This window comes from Candidozyma duobushaemuli, assembly GCF_002926085.2.
Source record: "Candidozyma duobushaemuli strain B09383 chromosome Unknown A_B09383, whole genome shotgun sequence".
Lineage (NCBI taxonomy): Eukaryota > Fungi > Ascomycota > Pichiomycetes > Serinales > Metschnikowiaceae > Candidozyma > Candidozyma duobushaemuli.
Genome location: NW_020289901.1, coordinates 1,719,134 through 1,732,053, shown reverse-complemented (window position 1 = coordinate 1,732,053; position 12,920 = coordinate 1,719,134). Strand labels below are relative to the sequence as shown.

The following is a 12,920-nucleotide window of genomic DNA, read 5'->3' as shown; positions in this document are numbered from 1 at the left end:
CCAGTTAAGCCGAAGACGTAGACAATTATTCATCGAGACCCCTGCTTGGGATAGCTCGGCAGAAGATAAAAAACTAGATGAAACAGGACGTTATCAAATTCTTAAGTACATGTCGTCAATTCTTCACTGACGATAGTGTTTTCACTGATTTATGTCGGCTACAGTGAAGTGGCGGTATCCCCAGACTGCATAATGCGAGAAGCTGGGCTTAACCGCTAGTGAGAAAAAGTTTTCGGGTAACCCCTTCTTATCAAGCGTACAACATACCGATTTTGCAGCCATTTAGTTTGGTTCCACGCAGACGTTTTTTGAAGTCCAAATAAAATGGGGCAGCAGCAAGATATCGGAGGTGCACAGGCCCTTCTTTCCCTCGGAACAAAAGATTCAAAACACGATGATATTGATCATCAAGATGTGATTAGTGATCCTGCTCATCATGATCTACATAATCACCACGATAATGGAAAGCACCATAATGATCAGAACTCCCACGTTGATGAGGATGTTGACAATCATAGAAACGATGCTGATTCGCTTGAAGATAAAGCGAATCAGCAACTAAACGATGCCGTTGAAGCTGCGGTAATGAGATATGTGGGAGGTACCCTCGAGGGATCTGATTCAAATGAGCACAACCGCAGTAGCGGTGACAGTCATCATGGTAATATTGAGGCCAACCATGCGGGGAATGGCAACGGGGAAAACAATAAGCGTCGTCTCAATCATGAAGAGATCATGTCTCACATAGGTGATTACCAATGGGATAGCTTTCTCGAGGAAAATGTTGCAGCTGAGTTCGAAAGACCTTCTCCAAAGAAGGCCAAGAGAAGAAGAAGCTCTCTGAATGGAAGTGATATTGATCCCGATCTTCCTGATTTAGACGAAGAGCCATCCGAACATGATCAATTAGTGCATGCTGCCATCTTAGGAGCTGGAGAATTGGCCAAACAACTCTCACTTCCATCGACCCAAGGTAACCATTCATCCAGCCAACAACTGAATAGATCGGATGGCGAATCTGCCGCGATTGACCAGTTGGCTCATGCTGCATCAGCATTATCTGCCAAGAGCAGGACCAGAACATCAATCAAAAAGAGGCCTCTACGCAAAAGCTCAGAGGCGAAGACAACGTCCGAGCAGCCGACAGCTCCTGATAAATATGATCATATCTCCTTGGAGTCATTGGTTGATCTGTGTGCCAATGAGGCTCTACTGTGGTATCAATCGCAGAATAGCATACCCGTCAATGGTCCTCGTGCTTTCTCTTCCGCAGAAATTAGTGTCATGGATTCATTTATTGATGGATATTGCAGGCTCAACGACCTATCTCGTGCTGATATCTGTCGTCGAGTGTGGTCCACAGAAAGAACGAAGGATAATTTTTGGGAGTGTGTCACAAAGGTACTACCCTACAGATCTCGAGCATCAATTTATAAGCATGTCAGGCGCCAGTTTCATATATTTGATATTCGAGCCAAATGGACCCCAGAAGAAGATGAGTTGCTCAAGAAGCTATCACAGGGTTCTGAGACAAACTGGAAGAAGATTGGGGAGGCTATGAACCGCATGCCCGAGGATTGCCGTGATAGGTGGAGAAATTATATTAAGTGTGGCGAGAACAGAGTACTGAACAAATGGTCTGAGGAAGAAGAAAGAACACTCAAAGGCATCGTCTTAGAGATGATGACCGACGACAGTGGAGATAAGCCGATGTCTATTAACTGGACCTTGGTGAGTGAGAAGATGAACGGTGTGCGCTCAAGAATCCAGTGCAGATACAAGTGGAATAAGTTACTCAAACGCGAGTCAATAACCAGGACTGAATTGATGGACAATGATACTAAGATCTGGCTAGTAACCCGATTGCTAGAGGCCAATTTTCCACATCTCGAAAGTATCGACTGGGAATATATCCTACATTTGTATCATGAGTGGATAAAAGATGCCAAGAACAAAGACCTTCTTTGGACTACGACGGATCTCCAGGTCGCTTTTGAAAAAATGAAAAGCAAAGTAAAGGATCATAAAAACCTGTCGCTACACACAGTGTTAACGAAAATTCTACTGGCCCTATACGAAGAGACAGGTACTGATAGTAGTGGGTTGGTTCGCACCCCACAGTTAGTCAAACGTGAGAAAGCACGCAATGTTGAACACGCAGAATCGATAGCCAACGCAGCTGTTGCTGCAGTTTCTTCCGGTGTTAATGATGAAGACGCCCAGCAACAGGAATACAGTCTTTGGCGTTAGTCGTCTAAGCTCCATAACAGTGTATACCTTGACATCACGTGAATTCAAAACAAATAACACAACACCTACAGGCTTTTTTAAAGCACATCACTCATGCCACTTGATCCCGTTGGAAGCGATGAGCATGACATGCAAGAAAGAATGCTCGAACTAGAGCAAGAACTCCTAGAGTTTCAAAAATCCAGTAAGGAGTTGGAGGAGGCTCTCGAGGATGAACTTAGTGAGCTAGAAAACAAAAACAAGCTCTTAGTTACGCAGATTAATGCGAAAGATGAGAAGCTACAACAACTCACATTACAATTGAGTGACGCTAATGCTGAAGTATTCAGGATTCAAGAAGCACTGGCAGCTGATAAAGTCAAGTTGGAGAAAGAAATTCTTGCCCTTAAGCAGAAGCTAGTCGAGGTCGAGATTCTGAACGATGATATGGGCATGAACGACAGGATACTTGAGAACAACCTTCATTTTGCAAAGCTGCTAAATAATGATTTGTTGGAGAAGCTAGCATTAGTCGAGAGCGATTTGGAGACAGAGAAGCAAATCAATGCCCAGTATAAGCTCCGCATCTCCAATCTTGAATCCGAGACCCTTCGACCTCTACCCAAAGCTCGTCATCTGCAGCAAATAAAGCCTAAATCCAAGCGCCAAAGCGTTGCAAGAAGCATTATGTCCGTGGCGGACACCACAGCTGATGGAACGATTCTCGATTTGAATGAGTTCCTTGCATCCGCACCTCCAGATGCCATTCATCCCAACAGCAATATACCGAGGTCAGGATCTCGGGGAAAATTCATGAGCAGTATCTTAGATCCGAAGAAATAGTACAAAAAGTTGGTCAAATGAGCCACTATCTCGGCTTAAAGTCAAACTCAACAATTCAGGTTTCAGATCACGAAGTTCAAACGCCGCCCTCCGACAAGGAGACTCATGGACAGCTCGTCCACTCTCCTTCCTTAGCGAACCTCTCCAAATTACGGGAGGAACTGAATGCGGTGAGAAGTCCGGCGATGCCGCCCTTAAAGACTTCACTACATAACCCGCCTTCCAGAGATAACCTGCAGAAGCCACGTCATAAGAAAAACAGAATTAAAACTGTTATGAAATTTTTTGCATGATGATGATGATTGTACATAGATAATGAACGGCAGTCAACCGCTGGTGCTATACTTTTTTCCTGCATTTGCGCTCCCTGCGACTTTGTTGACCATTTAGGCTGGAGTAGCGTATCGTTGTTCAATTATAAACCTAGCCAATGCCTGTTGACCTCGATAGACTCATTGCAAACTTCGACAAGGAGGAGGCATTTGAGTATGCTAGTGAATTGTATCTCGAGCTTAACAATTATGCAGCTGCAGATAAGGAAATCAACTACCAAGAAGTATGGACCAACTTGACGCGATTAGTCCATAGCTACTGCGGGCTGAAGCAAACTGAGGTCGAATCTAAGAGCAAATCCAAAGCCTCAGAAGAAGATCAAAATCTCAGACAGAAGGGATCTTTGAATGTGGTCAAACTCATTTCAAAGAATCTCATCATTGTGCTTGCGAAGCTCACTAACAAGATATATGACACTGCCAACGACCTTCTTCCTTTCCTCACACTAACCGAGACCGGCTACCTTACGGCAGCTGGACGAGTTGCTTCGGTTTTGCTCATTGACCTTTTTGAGACCTATCCGCATCATTTGACATCGCTTCTCAATTTTGGAGCCACTGTTACCTACAAGTTGATTAAGAAAAATTCTTCTTCTGATGCCAACATAATATATCTTCTTGACACAATCTTGAAGAATGCTCTGAAATCTGATATCGATGATAAGTTTCAAGCCAAATTGATCAAGTTGTTCCTGAAGGGCATCATGCTGAGCACATTGAGGAGCAGAGAAAATGAAGTGGAATCGAACAATGGCTCTGTCAAACAAGTGGAATATTACCTTTTGGGTTTTAAGAGTCTTCTCATTCTACAGTCTTCGTCTCATTACGAGCATCTTCTTGAATTTTCAGCTTCGTCGACGTCGGGCTCGAAGATGAAACCTGAAGCCATCATGGCCCAACAACACCAATATCAGACCACTCTTCTAGCAACTCACAAAAAAGTTTTTGATTTTGGTTTTTCTTCTCAGTTCACGCTGATAAGACACGCGACTGTGATCCTTTTGGCCCATGTACTTCACAACTTTGTTGATACCGGAAGATTCAGTGCGATAGAGTACCTTCTTGAGTCATACCCACTTCCTAGCTTCAAAATTTGGAGCAATCAAGCCACTCATAGACTTGACAATGATGTCGAGCTTGGCTCTCCCACTAGAAAAGATCACAACGTCATTTCCATCCACGATAGTGAAGGTTTGATCAACGCTAGTCTCAGTCAAAAGAATCAAAGATCAGGAATAGCGGAATCATTGGTTTTATACTTGCAATTACAGCAATTTCAAGATTGGAGCTATATTGCATCCTCCATCTGCACGATTCTCGATACGATTCTTGCAAAATTCGGTGGATTGGATGACAGCCGTCATATTCCAACTTCTGAATGGAATTTTGTTTTATCTCAGTGGATGATAATTGTTGAGTTTTTGATAAAGGAAAGTGGTGCCTCGGTCCATGAGGTCGTTGCTCAATATATCGTTAATCGCTTCTCTGCTTCTCCCGAGGTAGGAGAAATATCCCGATCTGCTTCTCCCGATCCAAGACTGTTGAAGTCTCGTAACGAGAATAAGCTTTTCACCTTCAAATCGAGCAAGAAGTTGAAAGCTAAGGGTGTCGAGAATAACCTCATCGCGCCATACAAAAATCCATATCAGTTATCCCTCCTACTTCGAGTCATCAACCTTCTTATCCCGTACGCGATCAATTTTAGCTCCTTGGACGTGCTGCACCCTGATGCTGCTAAAGATGATGACGATCTCGAATCAGCAAACGAAAGTCAGTCCGCTGTTCTTGACGGGGACAGTGCACTTCCTGCCAGGGGAAATGATTACATCAGCAACCTTCTTCTATCCTTGCTCGTCAATGACTCTGAGCAAATCAGGAACTGTGCTACTGCATCTCTTTTACTATACGCTGATGTCAATATGTCTCACAGCAACAGTTTGATTCTTCAACTTTTCCACTTGGTTACACTGGAGTTGAATTCGGAGACTCAGAAAGAAACCACTTCTTCGGATAACAATGTCTCCGGCTTTCAAGCTACAAGACTCTTAAGTTACGCTCTAGCGTTGCTGTCCTTGATAAAACAGGCGGACTCGACTCTTTTACAGAACTCAACAATTGCGAAGATTTTAAGTTTCTGTACTCAAAATTTGAAACACAGCAGCAGCGCTAACAAGAAGTTTCTCAGCAACGCTGCATGTTGGATCATCATGTCCAGTTTAGTGACATTTAATGAGACATCTGAATTTGTCAAGTTAAACTCGTCGCAATTTTTGGTGTTTTGGAAAAACCTCTTGACTTCGCAGTTCGTTAACGCAGATATTGGGAATTTGTCGGACACTTCTCAACTCAACGAGGTTATGAATAATCTCATGTTGCGTTCTCTAAGCCTTATATGCTTGCACAACTATATTGGGTCTGTTCAGTCATCGAATGAGCTCTCAAGACTGCTTCAATTTTTGCTTGTTAAATCATACAATTATCTCACCTACTTGGAGTCTACATTTGAAGAAATTGGTGCCTTGACTGCTTTCAATGCACAGCCTTTCAATGAGAGTGATTTCAATCCAAACCTCGTTAGCAACCTCATCTTTTCAAACTTCAACACATCCAATTTATTGCCACCACAACATCGCTTGATAAGCTTAATACTTTATAACAAGAAGGTTGTTCTACAGGGCTTTATCAAACTTGCGCCTTCTCTTAAACGTGATGTGAATTCTAGTCTTGTCGTGTTCCTCACGAGGGTTTTTGCTGACGCGAAAGGCTTCTCTCGTTTGCCCTTGACAGATGCCAAGAAGGACAAAAACAAGACTAGCAAGAGCAAATCTTCGCAAGGAAGAGCTCCTCATGACAACGCTTTTCTACTTGAGCTAGATGAGGACTATAACTACAACTTTGGAGTCACTAGTGGTTTTAGATCTGCGATTGAGGGATCAACACCGCAATCAAACTCAGCTTTTGGCAATACTGATACTGTGGACAGTAATTCTGCTAACAAAGACTTTTTGGGATGGCCTACACTGTTTGAGGTGAAGGTAGATGAGATATCTTGTCGAGGTTTTAATTATGATCCTGCTGCATTTCTTCTCAGAGACACACTGAAATCAACAAGCCATGCTACAGAGATACTCACTACAATCGTGGATAGGTCCATTGAGCTTTTCCAATACGTCTTTCCCAACTTGACTTTTAAGATCCAGTTTTCGCTTCTCGAGCAGCTCAGAGCATCTTTGACGCAAAGCAATATAGACCCTTTGAGACGGTTAGCCATTCAAGTCAATGATACTTTCGCTCTTAATGGACTACTTAAATACTACATTGAATCAGGCACTTCAATGGATGCACAAATACTTACTGCGTTGATCGACACAGTTGAGAAAATTGATCTGGACAATCTACAGCTCAATAATTTGAATGCAGAAACAGTTGGTATGGCATCAACAATGCTTTCAAAAGCTGACGTTGATAGTATTGTGGCTCGCTACGTCAATGAGATTGTGACACAATCTGCACCTTCGGCGAGAGGAAGGGTAATCATGTACCTTGCTCAAATTTACAAGTACAGTCATGCTGGCTATTCTAACATCCTCGACGTTGTACTTCAGCTCATCAAGGACCCAAATCCGATCATGGAACATTACGCTTCTAATGCAGCTGCCACTTTGTTGGAAAACTCTTTGGGTAACGAGATTTTGGTGAAGTCTTTGATGGAGCAGGTATATTCCAACATCTTGAATGACGATTTTGGCATGAACCTTGATAATGAATACCTTGTCAATCTTCGATCATGTCACAATTCATTCGCTACTTATTCGAGAATCGTTTCCTATAGTGTGACTTCCCTTGGTCCCGCGCTTAAGAATTGTGATACCGGAATCAGACAAAAAATTCGAAACTTACTCATCCTTTTTGCTAATGGAATTGGAAGTGGCGACTCTGATGAATATGTCAACGTTGTGAAAAATCTACTTCTCACCTTGCAAGAGATCCTCATCTTTGATCCATCTTTTATTGAAGGTTTCACTAACTGGTTTCATCTCGAGACTGCGGCGATCGTCAAAGCTAATGCCAAAGTTGGGGTTGGGCTTTTGGGACCAACGTCTCCATGTCACGAGTCTATTTTTCCCGTCTCCACTTGCTTTGAACTCTACGATTTAGCTTTTGGTAGTCTTCTTGAAATGACTAAAGTTGGTGTATCAACTTTGCATAAAGAGAATGTTAACTTGGCTTGGATAGCGATGGAACTTAACCCCTGTCCATCATTGATAGCCTTGATCAAGTACTGGGTTGATTCAAAGCCAGAGATGGTGTGGTTCTCACAGGTGAACGCTCTTTTTAAACTGTCGGCCAGAAAACTCACTGGTCCCTTCCTTGAGCTTAACTACCAAGTGAAATTGCTACCACTCACCCAAAGGCAAAAGAAGAAAAATAGCGGCAATATTGACTTGAAGGATGATGAGGTTCGGAATATTGTTAACGAAAGCCAAGAGACAGATGACAAGAACGAACCAATCACCTGGGAGTTCCGCCTGTTTTTGTATGATATTATCATACAAATATTGACTGCAGCTGAAAAGAGTCCGACGCTTACATCTTCTCTCACTAGCAAGATTCAGGAAATTGTACGGATGTCCTTCCTCGGAACTACTTCCCCCATTCCAGCAATCAATTTGAAGGGTGTTGCTTTGCTTGATAAGGCCCTCACTCTCTTTGGCCATCTCGAAGACCCAGTATACCCTGGCATCTCTATATTGGAGCAACAACAAGCCCAGGTTATAAGTGCACTTGTTCCGTGCTATGGACCACAAAGCAATGCAAAACTTATCGTTAACGCGATAAGTCTTTCTTCAAAGTTCATTAACTTGCCTAGGATCAAATTTTATTCGAAGCAAAGAATTCTCAAAACATTGATTTGTCTTCTAGAGGAAGTATCCTCCAACAAGTTCTTAAAGTTCACTTACTTGGAAGCGATGTCTGAATTCAGCAGAAAAGCGATTCAGCTTTCTATTTTGAACTGTTGGGCCGAAGTCCGAATCGACATGCAGAACACGTCAGACGATCCAAATGAGGAATTCAGCTCGATTGTTGCCAAATATTCTGAGTTGTTGATCTCTCTATGGATCTTGGCGTTGAACGATCTTTCAACACTTCGCTACACTCAACCTACCAGTCGTGAGATTGAACTCTACACGGACTGTTGGCTAAACTTTGTGGAGGTTTTGACTATAGAGCTTGAACAAGACCCAGAGAGGGTCACCAAGCTTCTTGAGGATGACTCCAAAGACTTCTTCTTTGTCCTTTTCTGTCAATGCACAGAGTCGTTGATTAAGTCACACAATACAACACGGGTTCTTCTGTCTGTGAAGCGCCTTGTAACCATTCCTGAACTCGTTGATAATCTTTTGTCGGATGAGGTATTTGGTGAGGTTGTTGATTTGCTTGATCGTCTCGTTCTCGTTGAGGAGGAGACAGAAGCCAGAGCAGAGGTAATCGATATCGCCCTGAGTTTATCCAGAGTATACCTGGAGAAAGCTACAGTCGAAAGTAGTGCCGACAAATTGTTGGAGCTCTTGCGAGTCGTTATGCTTCCGCTTTTCAGTATATTTGCTTTCTTGAAGGACGATTATGATCCTGAAAACGTCGTACAGCAAGTGGCGTTGAAGAATTGCAACTCTGCCTCAAACTTGTTGATTCTCAAAAAGCTGCTTTCTGCTGTCATATCAATGTTAAACGGCTTTCAGGGAGATGCTCAACTCAACGTCAGCTCTTGTTTGTTCTACTTATTCGCAAAGTTTTATGAACATGACGATGATAACTTAATTGGTGTTATTCTCCCGTATTTGAAACTTGCTATCAACAAGATCGAAAGCGAAAAAGCTTCGCTAGTCAACTCATTTTTTGGAATTCTTCGAAAACAGGGATTTTTCAATTCAACCAGCAATAAGAATAATCATGTCATCACCGTGGTTCTTTTGCTCACAAATAGCGAAATTACTCTTGATTACAATGAGTCAAGGATTTTAGCTAATGCAATTTTAGGATTGGTGGAAGATTCCGAGTATGCATCAGCCGGGATTCAATCTATCAAGTCTCTTTTGAGACAATCAGAAAACCCCCTTGGATCCCTCGTTGTGAAGAATATTCTAGAGAAGCTTTTGTTACATTTGGCAGGAGATGGGCAAGAAATGAAAATCGACCTTCGCATAGCACTTGAAACTGTCATTGTGTTTTCCCAATCCGAGGCGATCAGGAATGACTCGGGGAAAAGTATCTCCCTTTATGCGGCACTCATACCACTCCTCGTAAAACATGCTGCCGCAGGCACGATCGATGAGGACTACCTACACGGTAAAACGGTGCTACTTTTGACTAAGAACTCCGAAGTCTTCAAGACCGTCGTAAACGAATACCTCGACGAAGATCAAAAATCCAAAACTGAAAGATTGGTGAAAAGAAGCTCTACTTCCAGCCAGGATGATTTGGCCAATGATTCGGCCATTGAATTGAAGACTTTCGGTTAGCTGCGGAATGAGAAGCGGAGTGAAGATTGGGTGTATCGTGATCTCCGGTGCACGGAGGTGGCTGATGGAACGGCTACAATGCCAAGTCCCAGACTCGGAAAAAACTAGTTATAGTGCCTGTTTCTTACATATAAAACACTTTGGTTTTACCACTTTTAGTCCATATACAAATGTATCAAGGTCTATATAAAATGTTCTGGAGTTTCTTCTGGCTCTTGACGTTGGCTGGTCTGGCATTAGCAAAGACTCATGAGTACAACTTCGATGTTGCCCTTATTAAGCACAATCCTGATGGTGTCTATGAAAGAGAGGTCATTGGAATAAACGGACAGTGGCCTCTACCAATAATTCGAGTGGCAAAGAATGACAGAGTCAAGATCCACCTTACAAATTCCATGACCGACCGCAATACTTCCTTGCATTTTCATGGCTTGTTCATGACCGACAATAACGCCATGGACGGCCCAGAATGGGTTACACAGTGCCCCATTCCTCCAGGACACTCATTTACTTACGACTTCACCGTGGGCGATCAGGTAGGAACTTACTGGTACCATTCCCATTCCGGCTCTCAGTACAGCGATGGTCTTCGTGGTATGTTCATCATTGAGGAGAAGAATCTTGAAGACTATCCTTTCACTTTCGATGAGGAAGTACCACTCAGTATCACTGACTATTATCACGCCGAAAGCAAAGACATTATGTCGAAGTTCTTGTCGAGATACAACCCAACCGGTGCCGAGCCCATACCCCAAAACTCTTTGTTCAACGATACAAGAAATGTAACCTGGAATGTTGAGACTGACAAAACCTATTTCTTACGAATTGTGAACATGGGCATGTTTGTCAGTCAGTATTTCTACATCGAGGACCACACGTTTACGATTGTCGAAGTTGATGGTGTATATGTTGAACCAGTTGAAACCGAGTCGCTTTATATCAGTGTTGCTCAGCGTTACGGCGTTCTCGTGAAGACCAAGAAATACATCAAAGACAAGGCTTTCCGCATAGTCAATGCCTTCGATGAGCCTATGCTCGATTTGGTGCCCGACGATCTTCAGGTCATCTCCACTAATTATTTGCAATACGGCCATGGTGATGTGAAGAAGCCTAAGCCATTGGCTAATGGTAAGGGTAAGTTTGATGAGCTTGAAGCCTCTTTAAATCCATTTGATGATTTTGATTTGATTCCCTTGCTGAGAAAAAAGATTTACCCAGATCACGACGTTCAGATTGTTCTCAATTTCACTATGGATAATTTGGGTGATGGTGTCAATTACGCATTGTTTAATGGAGTCACTTACACAGCTCCAAAGGTCCCAACACTTTTCTCCGTCCTCTCCGCTGGTGAGTTCGCCAACAATGTTGCCATCTACGGATCTAATACGAACACTCACGTATTGCAACCAGGCGAGATTGTTGAGATAGTGTTGAATAATATGGACGATGGTAAACATCCGTTCCACTTACATGGACATGTCTTCCAAACAATTTTCCGTTCCGAGGGAACGGAAGATGCCGACAACCCTGAAGTGTATGACCCCTCGAATGATGACTACAACAAGCATCCTGAGTATCCAATGCAAAGAGATACTGTTATGGTTAACTCAAATGGGTTTGTCAAGCTCAGATTTAAGGCTGACAACCCTGGTGTCTGGTTTTTCCATTGTCACGTTGATTGGCATTTGGAACAGGGATTGGCCGTTGTATTGGTTGAAGATCCCGAGCAGATTCAGCAAAAACAAAGCGAGATTCCAACCTCGCACCGTGAGGCTTGCGATAAGCTAGGAATTCCTGTCAAAGGAAACGCTGCTGGAAAATTCGGTGAAACAGAGGCCTCATGGCTTGATCTCACTGGTGAGAACCTTCAATTTAAGCCATTGCCTCCAGGATTTACACCAAAGGGTTATGTTGCTATTGTGGTCTGCGCCTTGGCTGCTGTGTTTGGTATTTACACCATTTACATCTACGGCATGGAAGATGTTAATACTGAGGACGCAGAACATATGGTACAGAAGTTGTATCAACTCCTTGGTGAGCAAGACAGGGCTGAGCCAGAAGAAAGAGTCAGACTCAACGAGCCGTCAGAATCTGATCAGTAATGAATTTCGCATGTCACGAGAACCTTCCTTTTTCAGTTGTAGAATTGATTGAATTGTAGTTTCCTACCCTTACCAAGCTCTGGACTGCATATTAATCGTATGGCGTTTAAAGCTTAACAGCACCGAGTCTTATCAACAAATTCTATTAATCCGAACACTATCACTCATTATGTCAGCGCTATTTGAGTGGGCTTTTGGTAAGAAGCTTACTCCGCAAGAGCGTCTTCGAAAGAACCAAAGAGCTCTTGAGAAGACACAAAGGGAGTTGACTAGAGAGGTTAATAAGCTACAATCTCAGGAGAAGACATTGATGCTGGAAATCAAGAAGCTGGCCAAGCAAGGTCAGATTGCTAGTGCCAAAATCCAGGCCAAAGATCTTGTCAGAACTAAGAATTACATTGTCAAATTCAACCTGATGAAGGCACAGTTGCAGGCTATCCTGTTGAGAATCCAGTCCGTCAGGAGCAACCAACAGATGGGAAGTTCCATGAGAGATGCCACTCGACTTTTGCTGGGAATGAACAGATCAATGAACTTGCCCCAACTTTCTAGAATTGCACAAGAGTTTGCTAAAGAGAATGATCTCATGGATCAGAAACAAGAGTTCATGGATGATGCTATAGATGATGCCATGGCTGATGATGAGGAATTGGGTGAGGATGAGCAAGTGGATGAGATCTTGACGAAGGTTCTAGACGAAATTGGAGTGGACATCAATACAAGCTTGAAGGACACACCCAATACCATAAATGTGGAGAGCCCCAGCAAACAGGATGCCAGAGTTGCAGAGGCAATCGGTGGCCATGGCGGTGCTGGTGGTCTGGAGGAGGACGACTTGCAGGCAAGGTTGGACAGTTTGAAGAAGTGAGTTGATGTTCAAATAAATAAGTTGA

At 43.1% G+C, this 12,920-nt stretch overlaps 4 protein-coding genes across 4 annotated transcripts; all 4 read left to right on the top strand. All coding sequences in view use genetic code 12, as the record gives it.

Annotated features, from left to right (window-relative positions):
• Positions 1–324: 324 nt before the first annotated feature.
• Positions 325–2,250, top strand: CXQ87_000793 (uncharacterized protein; the record flags this gene model as incomplete). Its single annotated transcript, XM_025479359.1, has 1 exon — positions 325–2,250. One exon carries the CDS (start codon positions 325–327, stop codon positions 2,248–2,250), a length of 1,926 nt encoding a protein of 641 aa, XP_025338832.1.
• A 93-nt stretch (positions 2,251–2,343) lies between these two features.
• CXQ87_000792 (uncharacterized protein) lies at positions 2,344–9,925 on the top strand (the record flags this gene model as incomplete). The annotated part of the gene is made up of 2 exons (XM_025479358.1): positions 2,344–3,020; positions 3,523–9,925. 2 exons carry the CDS (start codon positions 2,344–2,346, stop codon positions 9,923–9,925), a joined length of 7,080 nt encoding a protein of 2,359 aa, XP_025338831.1.
• Positions 9,926–10,116: 191 nt separating this feature from the next.
• FET33 (putative oxidoreductase) lies at positions 10,117–12,027 on the top strand (the record flags this gene model as incomplete). The annotated part of the gene is made up of 1 exon (XM_025479357.1): positions 10,117–12,027. The coding sequence occupies one exon, from the start codon at positions 10,117–10,119 to the stop codon at positions 12,025–12,027; it is 1,911 nt and encodes a 636-aa protein (XP_025338830.1).
• Positions 12,028–12,196: 169 nt separating this feature from the next.
• Positions 12,197–12,895, top strand: VPS2 (ESCRT-III subunit protein; the record flags this gene model as incomplete). Its single annotated transcript, XM_025479356.1, has 1 exon — positions 12,197–12,895. One exon carries the CDS (start codon positions 12,197–12,199, stop codon positions 12,893–12,895), a length of 699 nt encoding a protein of 232 aa, XP_025338829.1.
• Positions 12,896–12,920: the final 25 nt, after the last annotated feature.